This window comes from Mobula hypostoma, chromosome 2, assembly GCF_963921235.1.
Source record: "Mobula hypostoma chromosome 2, sMobHyp1.1, whole genome shotgun sequence".
Classification (NCBI taxonomy): Eukaryota; Metazoa; Chordata; class Chondrichthyes; order Myliobatiformes; family Myliobatidae; genus Mobula; species Mobula hypostoma.
The window spans coordinates 244,416,411-244,436,414 of record NC_086098.1 but is presented as its reverse complement, the minus strand read 5'-3'; the positions used below and the strand labels follow the sequence as shown (position 1 = coordinate 244,436,414).

The 20,004-nt window shown below is 44.9% G+C and overlaps 1 protein-coding gene across 1 annotated transcript in view; it reads right to left on the bottom strand.

Annotated features, from left to right (window-relative positions):
* Positions 1-20,004, bottom strand: part of LOC134343042 (SH2 domain-containing adapter protein E-like) — an 80,746-nt gene that overhangs the window by 52,890 nt on the left and 7,852 nt on the right. Inside the window, exon 2 of the mRNA XM_063041873.1 lies at positions 15,523-15,652. Coding sequence (XP_062897943.1) covers positions 15,523-15,652 — 130 coding nt within the window. The remainder of the gene's footprint in view (positions 1-15,522; positions 15,653-20,004) is intronic.

The following is a 20,004-nucleotide window of genomic DNA, read 5'->3' as shown; positions in this document are numbered from 1 at the left end:
CTTTGGCCTGTGGTGATGCGCCAAATTAATGAGATTTGATAAGTTAGCTTTATTTGTCACATGTACAATGAAACATAGAGTGAAATGTGTCGTTTGCATCAAATCAGTAAGGATTGTGCTGGGGGGGGCGAAATGTTGCTGCGCTTCTGGTACCAATATAGCACACCCACAACTCACAAACAACACAAGTAATGAAATGCCTAAATAAACCAATCCCTTCTGCCTACAGAATATCCAAATCCCTCTTGTCTCTGCACATTTAAGAGCCTCTTAAATGCCTCTATCGTATCTGGCCCCAATATTGCTGCTGGCAGCCCATTCCAGGCACTCGCCATTCTGTGTTTTTCAAAAAAAGTAGCTTGTGCCCCACATTCCCTTTCAACTTTGACCGTCTCACCTTAAACGCATGCCCTCTAGTATTAAACATTTTGATCCTGGGGAAAAGATACTGGCCGTTCTCTGTTCTTGTGCCTCACATAATCCTATGATCTGTCTCTACCAAAGGAGGGATAAGGCGCTCCTTCCCCCTGCTCGGCTGCAGGTCGCCCTTGGGCAAGGTGTAGCACCTGCTTAGCCCTCCCCACCCCGATCAGGGTCATGTGAAGCCATGGGAGCAGGTGGTGGATGGTCGTACGAGCAACCAGTGCAGATCACAAGTCCTGGTTATGTGACCACTGACGCCAGGCAGATAATCTCTGAAGTGTATTGATATTGGCTGGGGTCACTGACAGAAGAAGGCAATGGCAAACCACTTCTGTAGAAAAATTTGCCAAGAACAATCATGGTCTTGGATCATGATCGCCCACATCATGCCTTACGGCACGTAATGACGACGGTGATAGATGTCCTATAGGCGTCTATTCATCAAAATTGGATTTCTTTGAGAATATAATTAGTAAAATCAATATAGTTGAACCAATGGATGTGAGGGCTTTCAATAAGGTCTCACACAGGAAGATGCTCAAAAAAGCTAGAACAAACGATTTGGGTCAGTAAACTTAAATGGATTGAGAATAGGTAGTGCTTGGGTTTTAACTATGCAACGCTTGGCTGAGGGAATCAAATTTTGAGGATAAAGGAGAGAGTAAAAAGGCATCAATTTGATTGTGGGCAAGTGAAATGTGCAGCTGAAAACAGAGCAGGTGGAACATAACATGACGACCCACAGGGTACACAAAGCAGAATATATTAAAAAATGACATTGCGAAATTTTGATGTATTTAAGTCACTGATAACTAACATGCAGGTCTAACAAGTACAGTGGATTCTGATTATTTGGGACACACTGGGATCGGTACATTTTGGCCCAATTAAGTGGCTGCCCCATTAACCAAATTTTCATGGAAATACTTAAAAAGGTATTAAAAAAAAGACAAACTACCGTTCAACTGGGTAACAAATTATGCATTTAAATGAAATACAGAATAAATTAGAACACTAACTTACAGACAAGCGCGAGGTTTTGCACTTTGGAAGGACCAGTCAGGGTAGGTCTTACACTATGTATGGTTGGGCACTGAGGAGTGTGGTAGAACAAAGGGATCTAGGAATATAGGTCCATAGTTCATTGGAAATAGCATCACAGGTTGATGGGGTCATAAGGAAAGCTTTTGGTACATTGGCCTTCGTAAATCAATGTATTGAGTATAGGAGATGGGATGTTATGTTGAAGTTGTGTACTGTAGAACATTGGCGAGGCCTCATTTGGAGTGTTGTGTGCAGTTTTGGTCACCTACCTTTCAGGAAAGAGGCAAACAAGGTTGAAAAAGTACAGAGAAAATTTACCACAATGTTGCTAGGTCTGGAGGACCTGAGCTGTCAGGAAAGATTGAATAGGTTAGGACTTTATTCCTTGGAATGTAGAAGATTGAGAGGAGATTTGATAGAGGTGTGCAAAATTATGAGGGGTATAAATAAGGCAAATGCAAGCAGGCTTTTTCACTGAGGTTGGGTTGGGTGGGACTACAATTGGAGGTCACATGTTAAGGGTGAAAGGTGAAAAGTTTAAGGGGAACATGCGGAGAAACTCCTTCGCTCAGAGGGTTGTGAGAGTGTGGTACGAGCTGCCAGCACTAGTAGTGCTTGCGAGCTCGATTTCAAAATTTAAGAGAAGTTTGGATAGATACGTGGATGGTAGGGGTACGGAGGGATATGGTCTCAGTGCAGGTCGATGGGAGTAGGTAGTTTAAATGGTTTCAGCATGGACTAGATGGGCCAAAGGGCCTATTTCTGCGCTGTACTTCTCTAAGACTCTATAACTATGACTACCAATACTACTACAGTACTGTAAAACTGTGCATTATTTCCTAATAGTTATCGACAGAGGAATTCATCCAGTGTACTTATGATTGACTGTAAATTAACAAAATCAGAGCAGACAGTTTGAGTAGACAGTGGACTGCCCAGTATTTTTGAAGACTGCATCCTTCAAGTCTTCATTTTCCTTGTAACGCTCAAGATAATTGTTGATACCTTCAAATTCCTCAGGATGTTGAAGTAGTGAAATAATTTCATTTTTTCTCCCAGCCTGAATGCTTGGAACCACAGTGAGAAAATCCGCTCTGAATTGTCTCACCCCTTATTACTTGCTGACTACCAGAGGCAAAAATCACTGCTTTTTGAACACAAACACACCAAGTGATGCTCTTTAAAAACGATTCCCTCGAAGTGCAATGTAGTGCCCAAAACCAACATGTGCACACCACTGACACTAGTTAGAAAAGGTTTGGCAACAGTGTCCTGCCCCAATTAAGTCTTAAATAGACAAAATCCAACCATTTTCTCGATTTGGTTTTGTTCTTTAAGAGCTGTCCCAAATAAGCGGCTGCCCGATTAAACAATGACCCAATTAACAGAAATCCACTATAATTGGAAAGGCAAATGGGATGCAGAATACATGAGTACAGACGTCTTACTAAAATTATCCCATCCTCAGTGAAATTACAAACACAAGAGATTCTGCACATGCTGGGAGTCCAGAGTAACACATGCAAAATCCTCTTGCCTGCCTATCATCTCCCTCTGGTTCCCCCCTCCTTCCCTTCTCCCATCTCTCTTCCTATCAGACTCCTCCTTCTTCACCCTTTACCTTTTCCACCTATCATCTCCGAGCTTCTTACTTTATCGCCCTGTCCCCCATCCACCTGGCTTCCCCTATAACCCTTGTACTCCCGAACTATGCAAGTCCAGGTACAAAGTACGTAAGGCTATCTTAAAGGCGAAGGGACAAAACTGATTCAGGGTAGAGATGGAATCGGACGCATGTTAGCTCTGCTGGGGTTTGCAGACCGTTATTTCCTACAAAAGTCAAACCTAAGATGGCAGTGATGCTCCACTTTGATGCATGCGTTGATAGGGAGAATACAGCCACATCTAGGCAAATCCCTGCAGCGTCTGAAGACCCTGGGATCTCTGTTTTGGAGGCCAACATCAGAAGATCTTTCAACAGGGTGAACCTTCGCAAGGCATCAGGCCCTGATGGTGTACCTGGTAGGGCTCTGAAAACCTGTGCCAACCATGAATCATACCAGTGCCCCAGGAGAGCAGGGTGAGCTACCTCAATACCTATTGCCCAGTGGCATCACATCTGCTGTGATGAAATGCTTTGAGGTTGGTCATGATTAGAATCAACAACTGCCTGGGCAGGGATCTGGACCCACTGCAACCTGTGTATGGCCACAATGGGTCTACAGCGGATGTGACCTCACTGGCTCTTCACGTAGCCTTGGATCACCTGGACAATAGTAATATCTACATCAGACTGTCTTGTCTCCCTTTCTCTTCACCATTTACACCTCGGACTTCAACTACTGCACAGAGTCTTGTCATCTTCAGAAGTTTTCGGATGACTCTGCCATAGTTGGATGCATCAGCAAGGGAGATGAGGCTGAGTACAGGGCTACGGTAGGAAACTTTGTCACATGGTGAGAGCAGAATTATCTGCAGCTTAATGTGAAAAGGGCTAAGGAGCTGGTGGTATACCTGAGGAGAGCTAAGGTACCGGTGACCCCTGTTTCCATCCAGGGGGTCAGTGTGGACATGGTGGAGGATTACAAGTACCTGGGGATACGAGTTGACAATAAACTGGACTGGTCAAAGAACACTGAGGCTGTCTACAAGAAGGGTCAGAGCCGTCTCTATTTCCTGAGGAGACTGAGGTCCTTTAACATCTGCCGGACGATGCTGAGGATGTTCTACGAGTCTGTGGTGGCCAGTGCGATCATGTTTGCTGTTGTGCGCTGGGGCAGCAGGCTGAGGGTAGCAGACACCAACAGAATCAACAAACTCATTCGTAAGGCCAGTGATGTTGTGGGGATGGAACTGGACTCTCTGACGGTGGTGTCTGAAAAGAGGATGCTGTCCAAGTTGCATGCCATCTTGGACAATGTCTCCCATCCACTACATAATGTACTGGGTGGGCACAGGAGTACATTCAGCCAGAGACTCATTCCACCGAGATGCAGCACAGAGCGTCATAGGAAGTCATTCCTGCCTGTGGCCATCAAACTTTACAACTCCTCCCTTGGAGGGTCAGACACCCTGAGCCAAATAGGCTGGTCCTGGATTTATTTCCTGGCATAATTTACATATTAATATTTAATTATTTATGGTGCAACTGTAGCGAAAACCAAATTCCCCCAGGCTCAATAAAGTATGACTATGACTGTGACTATCAGGCTGCTGTTTATTGACTGCAGCTCAGCAATCAACACAATCATACACCCAGTTTCAATAACAAAGCTCCAAAACCTGGGCCTCTGTAACTGGATTGTTGACTTCCTCCAGAGACCAGAGTCTGTGTGGATTGGAAGTAACATCTCCTCATCACCAGCGCACCTCAAGGATGCGTGCTTAGCCCACTGCTCTACTCTCTCTACACCCACGACTGTGTGGCTAGGCACAGCTCAAGTGCCATCTATAAATTCGTTGATGACACGATTATCGTTGGCATAATTTCAGATGGTGACAAGGAGGCGTACAGGTGCAAGACAGATCAGCTGGTTGAGTGGTGTCACAACAATAACCTTGCACTCAATGTCAGTAAGACCAAGGAATTGACTGTGGACTTCAGGAAGGGAACACTGAGGGAACACACTCCAGTCCTCATCGAGGGATCAGAAGTGGAAAGGGGGAGCAGTTTTAAATTCCTGGGTGTCAGCATCTCAGAGGATCTCTCCTGGGACCAACACCTTGATGAAATTACAAAGAAGGAATGAGAGCTCCTATATTTCATCAGGAGTTTGTGAAGATTTGGTCTGTCATCAAAGACACTTGTAAATTTCTACGGATGTACAGTGGAGAGCATTCTACCTGGTTGCGTCACTGCCCGGTAGGGAGGGGCTACTGCACAGGATCGGAAATCTGTAAACTCAGTCAGCTCCAGCACGGGCCCTACCCACCCCAGCAACGAGGACGTCCTCAAAAGGTCAGAAAGGCGGCATCCATCATTAAGGACCCCACAACCCCGGGACATGTCCTCTTCTCACTGCTACCATCGAGGGGGAGGCACAGGAACCTGAAGACACACACTTAATGCCAACTTCATCCCCTCCGCCATCAACTTTTTGAATGGACAATTAATTCATGAACTATTTTTCCCTCTCTTTTTGGACTACTCATTTAATTTTTTCCAATATATATTTCTAACCGTAATTTATAGTTTTTACTATGTATTGCAATGTACTGCTGTTGAAAAAGCGACAAATTTCATGACATATGCCCGTGATATTAAACCGGATTCTGGTTCTCCTTCTCCTCCCACACTGCGTTCCTCCCCCTTCCTTTCCAGTCCTGATGAAGGGTCTCAGACTGAGGCGTCGGCTCTTTGTACTTTTCCACAGATGCTGCCTGACCTGCTGAGTTTAGATTATGAGGACACACAGTCCTCTTTTATCGTCATTTAGTAATGCATGCATTAAGAAATGATACAATATTCCTCTGGTGTGATATCACAAAACACAGGATTGACCAAGACTGAAAAAACTGACAAAACCACATAATTATAACATACAGTTACAACAATGTAACAATAGTGTAACTTGATGAAGAAGTCCATGAGCACAGTAAAGTTCAAAGTTTCTCAAATGCCCCACATCTCACACAGACGGGAGAGGGAAGAAAAACTCTCCCTGCCCTGCCGACCACAATCCGTCTCTGAGTCATCCGAAAACTTCGAGCTCTGATCAGCTCTCCGACACCGAGTACTGAGCGCCATCTCTGTCTGAACGATTCGACCTCCTTCTTGGTCGCCAAAAGCAGGCAAGGCCGAGGATTTTGAGGCCTTCCCTCCGAAAGATTCCCGACCACACAGTAACGACAGCAGCGAACGGGCATTTCAGAAATTTCTCCAGGTGTTCCTCTGTGCTTTCACGTCCATTCGCCATCAAATCAGAATTGTCCACGGCCCGTATTTAACAGATACGATATCATTTTTCACCGGAGGGCTGCGCACGCATGCGGTGAGCTGCCATCTTCTCCTCCCGCCTTTTTTCTTCAACATTTTGTGGGTTCATCAGTGAGACCACACCTGGATTGGGTATGGCTTTGGTTTCCTTACCCAAAAAAGGTTATGGAATAAAACTTGCTATAGATGGAACTCAGTTAAAATTCACTAAGCTGGTTCTTGGGAGGGTAGGTTTGCCGAATGAAAGGAGATCGAGTTGACAAGGCCTGTATTCCCTGGAAGAATGAGAGATGATCCCATTGAAAATTCCTGTAGGATCGGGCAGGGTGGATACAGGGAGAATGTCTCACCTGGCACAAGACAATAATCACAGAGTCAAAAGGGGCAAGCCATTTCATACTAAGTTGAAGTGAAATTTTTCCACCCAATCCTAGAACTTCTCTGCTCCAGAGGGCTGTAGCGGCTCAGACTTCAACTTTATTGAATTGGTCTCTGAATATTAATGGGATCAGTAGATATGGAGATTGTGTCGGAACAGCAAGCTGAGTTAGATCAGTAATGATCTTGAATAGTGCAGTAGATGGCCTGCTCCTCATCCCAAGTCTCACGTAGGAAGCAAGAGACACAACTAAAATCCCTTCTCTGATCTGAAGTGATAACAATCTGCCCTGAGTTCAAACAGCAAGACTGGCCCAGAGCACCAGTTTGGATCTGTTTCACCACATGTGTCCGTGAGGTCTGGGCCGATGGTCGTTTCAGTTTCTTGGAATTTGGATAAATATTTGTAGAGAGTACAGAACAATATGGGGAAACAGCTGGGAAGAAGCATAGGAGGAGAGAGCTTAAATTAAAATGGCAGGATCACATTCAGTCAGAGAAATGGGAGGGAGCTGGAACTGTAAACATAACGGATGAAAAGAGGCCACAGTTGCATTCACTGAAGTACATCTCTCGTTGCATGCAGTGGGTTCTATTGTTGTCACGGGTGTCCGCAGGATGTCACTAACAGACATTAAACTTAAAAGATATGTTGAACGCAGGCCACTTTGGCAGCACAGTGTAACAAGCTCTGAGTTACTTGTCTGTTGTTCTTGCCATGATTAAGCAGTGCGTCATCCCTGAGAGAGACGGTGCTCTGCAATAAAACTCCTTTAACAGCTCTTAGTCAACAAAGCTGTCAACGGGGTTAAGAATGTCACGGACTTCAAAATCAAAGTACATATATTATCAAAGTACAGAAATGTCACAATGCCCCACTTGGAGACTTACTTCCTTGCAGGCATTTACAGGAAAATAAAGAAATACGACAGAATTTATGAAAACTATACTTAATGCAAAGACTGACTAACAATCAATGCGCAAAAGAAGATAAATTGTGCAAACAGTAAATAAATAGATCGATAAATAAAACTGAGAATCTGAGTTGTAGAGACTCTGACAGCAAGTCTGTAGGTTGTGGAATCAGTTCACTGCTGAGGTGGTTCAGGAGCCTGATGGTTGAGGGGTGATAACTCTTCCTGAACCTGGTGGTGTGGGACCTGAGGCCCCTATACTTCCTGCCTGATGGTATTAGCAAGATGACAGCATGGCCTGGATGTTGGGGTCCTTCATGATGGAGGTTCCTTGTACATTAAAATAAATCTTAAAATATAGAACATGTTGATTATGGATGCGGCTTTTCTATTTTCTGCACTGCACTGGTAATTTACTTTAAAATGTACTTAACTGACTGCAAAGCAATATGGGCTGGCCTGAAAACATGGAAAACCCTGCAGAAGTGCAAGTGTTTTTTTTCAATTATGTTAAGTTGTGAGGATTATAGAACAGGAACCCCACTCCACCACCCTTCCCAATCCAACATGTCTATCCATGGCCTCCTCTACTGCCATGATGAGGCAACTCTCAGGGTAGAAGAGCAACTCCTCTTATTCCTTCTGGGTAGCCTCCAACCTGAGAGCAAAAACACCGATTACCCTAATTTCTGGTCATTTCTCCCACTCCCTTCTCTCTTTTCGATTCCCTATTCTGGCTTTCCTCACCTCACCTGCCCATCACCTCCCTCTGGTGCCCCTCCTCCTTCCCTTTCTCCCATGGTTCACTCTCCTCTCCTTTTCTTTCTCCTTCCATCCATTATCACTTCCATTTATCCTCTCCTAGCTTCTTACTTCATACCCTCCCCCCACTCACCCATCCCCCCCTTCTCCCTCACCTATCACCTGTTAGCTTGCACTCCTTCCCATCCCCCACCTTCTTATTCTGGCTTCTTTGCCCTTCCTTCCCAGTCCTGATGAAGGGTCTAGGGTCTTGGCCTGAAATGTTGACTGCTTATTTCCCTCCATAAATGAACACTAAGTTCTTCCAGGATTTTGTGTCAGTTCTCAATGGTCGGGCATTTTGTGCCTGTCTTCTTCGGTCAGCCATTTTGTGTTTCTCTCCATGGTCAGACATTTTGTTCTTAAATGGGAAGATGGTTAATTGTGTTTTTGGTGGCGCTTCCCCTCTCTTCATTAGTTATTTTCATGTCAACTATTTATTCCACTCCATAGATGCTGAGTTCCTCCAGCATTTTATGAGTATGTTACCTTGGATTTTCAGCACCTGCAAAAGCACATCTGCCATCCGCAGCGAATGCTCGAGAGGATGGTCTGAAGACTGATCCGCTCCAAGGAGTGGCTGAGGGATGACTGTTCAATTGACAGTGTTGTAGCACTTCCCACGGAAAGAGTACAAAGAGCTTCCCATGCCATTAGTTACACTACATTGTAGTGTTATGTCAGTTAAAGGGAAAAGGGTGGGAAAGTGGGACTAATTGGACAGTGGCCATATGCACAAGACAACAAATAGTCGGCGTGTGTTGTAAGATTGTAAGATTCTTCAGGCTATACATTATTTTGTTTGCATATTGCCAAATTCCAAAGGTACTGAGGTGAGTGAGTGACTAAGTTAATTTTTGGATGAGGCGCAAGTCTGTCTGGACCCCGGGAAGGAACTCTGAACCAAAAATAGCACAATAGCATCTTTAGTATTCAAAGCCGGTTCTGCTCGCTGCTCTGAGACGTTTATTCCACTCTCCATGGCTCGGAGGCCGAGGCCCTGGGCCTACTCCAGCTGCTCCGGGCTTCATGCCTCTAGACTCACTTTCGTTCTGAATGACGTGGTTTGCTTTCATTGTTAGCACCATTTGTCTTGTTTTTTCTCTCTCTCTCTGTGCACTGGGGGCTTTTTGGTCATTTTTTTAATGGGTTGTTATGGGTCTTTAGTTTTGTGGCTGCCCGTAAGGAGACGATTCGCAAGGTTGTGTAATTTTACACGTACTTTGATAATAGACATGCTTTGAACTTTGAACTTTGGAATTCTAGGGTTAGAAGAAGTAAGTTTGGTTTTATGTTGCACCTACAGTCTTTCTAAAGGATCAAGGATCAGCTTATTCCCCATGTACATTTCCCGTGCATGGATCAGGAATTTACTGGGGTGCTTTGGGCAGGGCACAACATGCAGAAAAAAAGGATAAGGAATTATATAGAATGCGTAAACTTGGAGTATAGTACAGATATGGAATAAAACATGCAAGGAAAGACATCCTTGCCTTAGAGGGAGTACAAAGAAGGTTCACCAGATTGATTCCTGGGATGGCAGGACTTTCATATGATGAAAGACTGGATCGACTAGGCTTATACTCGTTGGAATTTAGAAGATTGAGGGGGGGGGGGATCTTATTGAAACGTATAAAATCCTAAAGGGATTGGACAGGCTAGATGCAGGAAGATTGTTCCCGATGTTGGGGAGGTCCAGAACAAGGGGTCACAGTTTGAGGATAAAGGGGAAGCCTTTTAGGACTGAGTGAGGAAAAACTTCTTCACACAGAGAGTGGTGAATCTGTGGAATTCTCTACCACAGGAAACAGTTGAGGCCAGTTCATTGGCTATATTTAAGAGGGAGTTAGATATGGCCCTTGTGGCTACGGGGATCAGGGGGTATGGAGGGAAGGCTGGGGCGGGGTTCTGAGTTGGATGATCAGCCATGATCATAATAAATGGCGGTGCAGGCTCGAAGGGCCGAATGGCCTACTCCTGCACCTATTTTCTATGTTTCTATGCCTTGCTCCATCACTGAACCGTTCCCACAACCTATGGATTCACTTTCAACAACTCTTCATCTCACATTCTCAATATTTATTATATATTTATTATTATTTCTTTCATTTTGTATTTGCACAGTTTGCTCTCTTTTGTACACTGGTCGAACACCCAAGTTGGTGCATCCTTTCATTGATTCTATTATGGTTATTATTCTATTATAGATTTACTGAGTTTGCCCACAAGAAAATGAATCCAGGGGCTGCATATGGTGACAAATATGTACTTTGATAATAAATTTACTTTGACTTACATGGCCAAGTGGTTAAGGCATTGGACTAGCGACCGGAAGGTCGCGAGTTCGAGCCCCAGCTGAGGCAACGTATTGCGTCCTTGAGCAAGGCACTTAACCACACATTGCTCTGCGACGACACCGGTGCCAAGCTGTATGGGTCCTAATGCCCTTCCCTTGGACAACATCGGTCTTGTGGAGAGGGGAGACTTGCAGCATGGGCAACTGCCGGTCTTCCATACAACCTTGCCCAGGCCTGTGCCCTGGAGAGTGAAGACTTTGTCCATGGTCTCACAAGGCTAACGGATGCCTTTGACTTTGACTTTGAAATACCAGCATATATTTACATTGCAAACAGCATTATAAAAAGTGATTTAATATGTTTACATTGCAGTGCAGAGATTGAGGTAACAGATAGAGAGGGGTGGGGGGAGCTAACTAGAATGGTTAATTGGGGGTGGGGGAAGAAACTTTTAAGATGGTGTGAAGTATTTTTGTTTTAAAAGCCTTAAAGCGCTTTCCAGAAGGGAACTTTTGGAAAGGCAGTTTGCAGAGTGGGTAATGTCCTCAATGATTTTTCCTGGTCACTTCTTTGGGTTGGAGACGTACAGGTCCTATGGTGATCGTAAAATACACAGAACAACTAAAAATAGTGAACATCTGCTCTTATCCATAAGGCCATAAGACATAGGAGCAGAATTAGGCCATTCAGCCCATCGAGTCTGCTCTGCAAATCCATCGTGGCTGATTTACTATCCCTCTCAAGCCCATTCTCCTGCCTTCTCCCAGTAGCTTTTGACATCCTTACTAATCAAGAACCTATCAACCTCTGCTTTAACTATCCTCCGTGACTTGGCTGCCACTGCCATTGGTGACGATGAATTCCACAGATTCACCATCCTCTGGCAGAAAAATTCCCTGTTCATCTTTGTTTTAAAGGGACGTTCTTCTATTCTGAGGCTGTGTCCTCTGGTCCTAAACCCTTCCACTATAGGAAACATCCTCCCCACATCCACTGTATCTCGGCCTTTCAGTACTTAATAGGTTTCAGTGAGATCCCTCAGACTTAGCAACATGACTGGAAGGTAAATAGAAGCATTTGGGCTCCTGAGTCGGCTCCTCTCTAACACCTTTGTTTGATCCTCTACCTCAACCACAATTCTCCCCACCCTCCCCTTCTCCTTGTTTTGTCTTCATGTATTAAAACCTTTTTACTTTATTTTATTTTATTGAGATACAGCATGGTGTGGATCTTCGAGCAGCTCCGTGCCGCCCAGTAACCCCCAATTTAACCCCAGCCTAATCACAGGACAATTTACAATGACCAATTAACCTACCAACTGGTACGTCTTTGAACTGTGGGGGGAAACCGGAGCAAACAGAGGAAACCCACGCGGTCACGGGGAGATCACCAAACTCCTTACAGCCGGCGGTGGGAATTGAACCCGGGTCGCTGGTACTGTAACTTGCCACTACACTGTGTAGGCCATTTGCAACCTTGAGGTTCATCTTCTTGCAGGCAAACAAAGAAATACAATAGAATGCGCGAGAAATCAAAGGCCAGCAAACGTCCAAAGTGCAAAAAAAGTGCAAATTGTGCAAATAATTTTTAAAAAGTAAACAAATAACACTGGGAACTGCAGAGTCTCCAAGAGTGAGTCTACACGCAGCCACGCAGAGAACATACAAACTCCTTACAGACAGTGGCAAGAATTGAACCCAGGTTGCTGGTACTGTAAAGCGTTGTCCTAACCACTACACCACACTGCCACCCCATTTCTGCCTTAAATACGTTCACTAACAAACTTACCTTAGCTTTTGGGGGGGTAAGGAGAAGGAATTTTTCATCACAGTCTGTTGCAATCCAATACCACAACATAAGACTCCATTCCCTGAATCCAGACTCTCTAACCAGGAGATGCAATCACTGAGCATTCACATTATCAACCCCTTTCACAAGCCTTCAAGTTTCAATGATATTCCCTCATTCTTCCAAAATAGGAGAGAAAGCCCATCCTATTAAACCATCAGACAACCCTCTCATTTCAGGAACCAGCCGTGTAAATCTGCCCGGCTATCTCAGTTACTGGCGGGGACTCAAAACACTTCGCAGGACAATAAACAAGTATTTTTTTAAGCATGCAAGTTTGCATTAAAATAAAGATAATTATCAACAAATCTGTATGTCTCCAAATTAGTCTGAAAAAAAGGATGATATCAATTACACAAGAATCCCTCTTTATTTTCTCAAAAGCATGGGTATACAAGTGAAGAGCTTTCCTTTTCAGCTAATTTTACTGTGAGTGCGGTGGGGTGGAAATGGAAGTGGATTTTGGCTGGTGTGAACAATTAACTGTTCACATTAGCTGTTATGTATTTCAAACTCTTCTCAAGCCTCTGACTCAGTAGAGTTAGGTTCAAAGGTTGCAACCCGAAAGGTCATCAGCGACTTGGTCACTTCCACCTCCCCTGGCGTCCCTTATCTCACCCTCACACGAAAGCAGGAAAAAAAGCTCACCGCCTTCCGCCAGCAAGGCGTCACTTTCTGAAAACTACTCCTGACCCGGTCACAGGAACTGGGCTACAAAGGAAGGGACGGCTCTAAAGCTTGTACCAATGCCAGCTCTCTGTGTTATGTCTCATCAGCACAGTCTCCCATGGTGGGTGAGATTACATGGCGAATTGCACCCTTCTCCTGCATTGGACTCTAGATCCTAGAAAAGGATCTCTAGATTCAATGGTTCCATTTAATATCAGAGAATGTATGCAGTATGCAGCCTGAAATTCTTCCTCTTCACAGACAGCCACAAAACAGATAAACCCCCAAGAATGAATGACAGGAACCCCAAAGCCTCCCTGCCCTCCCGCGAGCAAGTAGCCTCTAAATCATCAACTCCCCCACCTGCCTCAGCAAAAAATCATCAGCCCCCCCCCACCATCCATCATGCAAGGAGTAACAAAGCCCCCAAAAAGAGTCTGATCTAAAGCCCATCGGAAGTCCTGTTTTTCTCCACTCTGCTGAGCTGTTTCACCGTCATTTAGTACAACTTTCAGTGCAAGTGTCAGCATATCTCTGTCTTCACCTTCCACCCAGATTTGCACATTACTCGTCCTCACCCCGATCTAGAGTACTGAGCGAATACATTACCAAGTACCGAGATCAGAGAGAAAACCTCCCTGGTTCACGAGGTTCGACCTCCTCCGATGGGTAAATTTCACAGCAGCACACTGAGATTTGATTCCAGCACTCCGACCGTGGAGGTGGGTCACAAGTGCAAAAGTGGAACTTTTTTTGTTAGTCAAGCAGCCTGTGTGTTGAAAGAAATTCTTACTCTCCTTCCCTTTCTCTCTCTCCGTCTCTCTGTCTTTCTGTTGCTGTCTGTACATCACTGACCATGTTGAAGTTTATTGCCCATCTGCCCCCACCCCAAGGTGGGGGGGGGGAGAGGGACTGGGGTGGGGAAGGTGGGGAGGGAGAAGAGGGAGGGAAAAAAGATACAGAGAGAAGGAGCGCATGAGAAAAAGAGAGAAAGAGAGGGAGAGTGAGAATTTCTTTCTGCTCGATCCTCTGCATATTTCAAAAATGTTTGTTTTCATTTTGAATTTTTATGACATGACTGATTCTAAATATGTTTAGTTACATTAGATATAACTTAATTCTCTTGTGCTTTGATCTGTAAATAAAATAAAATTTACATTGATCTGTAAATAAAATAAATTATTGAACTACCATGTTAGAATATGAGCTCATTTCTCCAGATCAATGCTGCAGGCCTCTGGATATTAGCCCATTAACATCAGGAGTCAATATTACTGAGATGAATCTCATTGATAAGTACACAACACCACTGAACTGAGAATGGCGACATTAATCTTCCCAGTCTAAATCCTTCCCAGAGTCAGAAACCAGGAAGAAACACACACACATTCTCCTGGGCTTTTCCTGTGTACCTCCCAGCAGTAATGAGGACACTAGTGATGGATTGCGGAAAAATGCCTGGTGACTCGGTGGAAAACCCTACAAGACGAAATAATCCCAGTTGGATTCTAGCTCTGCCGTAAGTCAGGAGACCGTAGACTTGGAGCTGTCAGCTGGAGTGAATGAGGCATTTAGCAAGCCGGGCGGTGCTCCTGTACCTTATCGTCATTCAGAAAGGACAAGTGCAGGGTCAGTCTGAGAAGGGTAGCTTTGGACTTGGCCGCAAAGTTCTGATAACGTTGGTTGTAGAACTTCCCCCCGGACTCAGATCCCCATTGAAATGATTTCCCATTGACACCTTCCTGTAACTACAGCAAGGAGAACTCCACCACGGACTCCACCAGGCTTGGCTGTGAAAGGAAGAGGAATGCTAAAACCCCAGCCCTAAAAAACCAGAGCCCCAGAAACACCAGCAGAAGTTGCAGAGACCTCCTCATCCCTGGGACAGAAAGGACCTTCACCTAGAAGACATATGAAGTTGTGTCGTGAAAGTGGGAGCCACAGAACCAATCAACCTTCAGCCCAGGCCTGACTCTGGTGACCTGCCCTAGTGGTCATGGGCCAAAGATGAAGGAGAAGAAGACGGCAAGGAGAAGGTCACGTTATGATCCAAAGAAATCATTTACGTACGTATCAAAGTCCTTTGGGATCTCATTGCCACTGAATCCATGAACTTGCGATGAAAAGTAGCCCAGTCACTAATTTGGAGCTTGGCTCATTGAGCGTAGTTAGAGCAGCTGAACCCAGTGGGCTCACGTTTCAGGCACCTTACCTGTGATCATTTGCTGTGCGTCGTACGGCTCCATGTAGCCGTCGTTTTCTCCCACCCGCTCCGCCTCATTCTGCCCTGTCTCCCGTTTCTTGGCATCGTAGGGGTCTGCATAGTCTTCCACAATGATGATCTGCGGGGGTGGGGGGTGGGGGGGAGAGTTGAGTCAGGTGATTAGAGTAGAGGAGTAGAATGAACACAGAGAGATTAGAATGAGCATGCTTTCCTCACGTTTCCCTCTCCATTTAATCTGTTCTTGCTGCCAGTCGCGCTGCTTTTCGGACAAGATGTTCGAATTGAGGACCCATTTGCCAAGTCAGTCCTTGACAGTAGTTCAAAGCGAGGGGGGTTCTCCCTGTTATCCTGACCAATATTTAGCCCTCAGCCAATTATGTCAAAAACAAGTTATTGAGACATTTACCCCACCCCACCTTCCCTCTCTCCTGGCTTCACCGTCTAGCTAGTACTCCTTCCCTTCATCCATTTTGTATCCTGGTTTCCTCCCCGTCCTTTTCTGTAGTGATGAAGGGTCTTTGCCCGAAACGTTGACTCTTTATTCCTTTCCGCAGATGCTGCCTGACCTGAGGAGTTCGTCCATCGTTCTGTGTGTGTGTGTGTGTGTGTGTGTGTGTGTTATTGGGATATTAGTGCATTACGGTCATAAGACATACGAGCAGAATTAGGCCATTCAGCCCATCGAGTCTGCTCCACTGCTCCATCATGACTGATCCTGAACCCCACTCAACCCCGTACACCTGCCTTCTCGCCATATCCTTCGATCCCTTGACCGATCAGGAAACTATCAACTTCCAATTTAAATATACCCTTGGACTTGGCCTCCACCACAGTCTGTGGCAGAGCATTCCACAGATTTACTACTCTATGGCTAAAGAAAAACCTCCTTACCTCTCTTATAAAAAGTCACCCCTCAGTTTTAAGGCTGTGCCCTCTACTTCTGAATACTCCCACCATAGGAAACATCCTCTCCACATTCACCCTATGTAGACCTTTCAACATTCAGTAGGTTTCATTGAGATCCCCCCCATTGAATTCTTCTAACTTCCAGTGAGTACAGGCCCAAAGATGCCGAACTCTCCTCATATGTTAACCCCTTCAATCCCCGTGAACCTCCTCTGGACTCTCTCCAATGACAACACATCCTTTCTGAGATATGGGGCCCAAACAGCATTGCTGTTTGTGGATCCTGGCTTTTTAAAATTAGCCTCCTCATTTTCTACAGTGATGGACAATAGTGACCCTGCATTGAAAGTATTTAATTAGATATAATGCACCAATGAAATGCTTGCCTTTTTTAAACCAATTTTCGATGCATAAATAACAAGACATGACAGGCCTTCATTTACACTTTTCTTTTAAGCAGGGAGACATCTGTACTCTGTAGCATGCACCCCCATATAGGAACGGGTCTCCTCCAGAAACTAAACTCATTTTGTATGTAACTGCAGACTCAAGATACCAACAGTAAGTATCCCTAATCCAAGAGGATATTTGAAAAAAAGGAGACACAGGTAGCAAAGACCCATCCTAACCTCTTCACTTTTTTACTGCAATTTGTGCTGCTGTTGCAGTTCCTACACCCAAGTTCAGTCCTGACCTTGACTGCTGTCCACGTGGAGTTTGCATGCTCTCCGTATGCTGCATGATATTCCTCTGGGTGATCTGTTTTTTACCCATGTCCCAAAGGAGTACTGGTTGATTGGTTAATTGTGTCTCATGTAGGTGGGTGGCTGTGCAATTGGTATAATGGGGTAGATTATTGGTATGTGATACAGACTGGGAAATGTGGGATAATAGGGTGCTTTGAGAGCTAGCATTGATTCGACAGGCCGAGTAGCCTTTTACATCATGAGAAAATATGGGCAAACTATCTTTGTGCTACATCTCCATATAGTTTCACATTCAGCCTCAAGAGTATTTTCCTTTATCATTTCAGTCAACACTAATACAAGGAATAGATAGAGTGGATAGCCAGCGCCTCTTCCCCAGGGCACCACTGCTCAATACAAGAGGACATGGCTTTAAGGTAAGGGGTGGGAAGTTCAAGGGGGATATTAGAGGAAGGTTTTTCACTCAGAGAGTGGTTGGTGTGTGGAATACACTGCCTGAGTCAGTGGTGGAGGCAGATACACTAGCGAAGTTTAAGAGACTACTAGACAGGTATATGGAGGAATTTAAAGTGGGGGCTTATATGGGAGGCAGGGTTTGAGGGTCGGCACAACATTGTGGGCCGAAGGGCCTGTATTGTGCTGTACTATTCTATGTTCTATGTTAAACATGCACCAAGTACGAACCTTGGTGGTTGTTGAGAAAAACACCAAGGATATCAGGTACAGATTTAATGAAAGCAGCCAGCCAAACATTGGTTCCTCTGTATAAGCAGGAGAGACTATCCTTGTGACCAAACTTAAGTTTAAGTGAATTAAAAAAGCCAATTATTTTATAAATATTATTATACACCCCATGGACTCTTTATTAGGTACACCTTGTACACCTGCTCGTTAATGCAAATATGTAATCAGCCAATCGTGTGGCAGCAACTCAATGCATAAAAGCATGCAGACATGGTCAAGAGTTTCTGTTGTTATTCAGATCAAACATCAGAATGGAGAAGAAATGTGATCTAAGTGACTTTGACTGTGGAATGATTGTTGGTGCCAGATGGGGTGGTTTGAGTATCTCAGAAACTACTGATCTCCTGCGATTCTCACACAACAGTCTCTAGAGTTTACAGAGAATGGTGCAAAAAGCAAAAAAACATCCAGTGGGTGGCAGTTCTGTGGGAGAAAACACCTTGTTAATAAGAGAGGTCAGAGGAGAAGACCAGACTGGTTCAAGCTAACAGGAATGCAACAATAACTGAAATAACTGCACATTACAACAGTGGTGGGCAGAAGAGCATCTCTGAATGCACAACACGTCGAACCTTGAAGGGGATGGGCTACGGCAGCAGGAGGCCACAAGAATGCACTCAGTAGCCACTTTATTAGGTACAGGAAGTAACTAATAAAGTGGCCATTGATTGTATACTGTACTTATCACATCAGGAACACATTGCCATCCTTTCTGTCACTATCAGATCCTTTCCTATCAGGATTCCCAAAATGGAAAGGCATGATAGAATTCCAATTCCTGTCTGTTCTTAATTGTCTCAGAATCAACAACCTGTATTTATGCAGTGAACTTAACTGCAATGTGGCAAGGCACCTCCTGGAGCAATGGATGACAAACAAACTTACACCAAACCGTCCAAGGGGATTAGACTAGAGACCAAATCCTTGGTAGGTTAAAAAGCTGACTTGAAGAGGTGGATAGAGAAGTTTATAGAAAGGTAAATCAAGAAGTTATAAGCCAGGGAGTTGAAGAGACAGTCGTCGACGAAAGGGTACAAAGATCCCAGAATATTACAGGGAGAGGAGAGATGGCAGACACGGGGAGGCGGAATGCCATGGAGGTACATTGAACCCAAGGTTACAAATACCAATAAAAACCTATTTCAGAAGTGGAAGGGTGAGAGAAATAGAAGTGATCAAAGACACATTAGCAGTTGATGATAAGAAGAGTAAGAGACCCAGAGGTCCTGAGGTCCCCAGATAGATCAGGAATTCTTACGATAGAAGGAAGGATCCACAGTCAAGTTTGAAGATTCCTAGTCAAAGCAACGAGGAGAGGGATGGAGGAAGTGGAAGATCAGCTCATCATGATGGGCTTGGAAATCTACTCTAATGGCTAATTCCAACATTCTCTTTCAATTAGCATTTGAAGGCAGAACATGGGGTTAATAGAAGGATTGACATCAGTTTGCAGGAACAGAAGGACTGGGGCTGCCTGCTTACAGAACCTCTGAGGTTGCTGTGCAGGTTGATTAGGTGGTTGAGAAGGTGTATGGTGTGTTGTCCTTCATTAATCAGGGGATCAACTTCAAGAGCCACGGGGTAATGTGGCAGCTGTATAAAACCCTGGTTAGATCAGACTTGGAGTATTGTGTTCAGTTCTGCTCACCTCAAAGGATGTGGACTCTTTTGAGTTAGTGGTGGAGAGGAGGTCACCATACAAATTGTATGGACAATCAGACACATCCTCTCCATGACCTACCGGATAAACAGCAGAGCACCCTTTCAAACAGACTCTTTCAGCTCCACTGTCACAAGCATCGTTACAGAAAATCTTTCCTACCAAACGCAGTAAGAGGCACGTGGCCAAGTGGTTAAGGCATTAGACTAGCGACCTGAAGGTCGTGAGTTCGAGCCCCAGTCGAGGCAGCGAGTTGTGTCCTTGAGCAAGGCACTTAATCACACATTGCTCTGTGACGACACTGGTGCCAAGCTGTATGGGTCCTAATGCCCTTCCCTTGGACAACATCGGTGTCGTGGAGAGGGGAGACTTGCAGCATGGGCAACTGCTGGTCTTCCATACAACCTTGCCCAGGCCTGTGCCCTGGAAAGTTTCCAAGGCACAAATCCATGG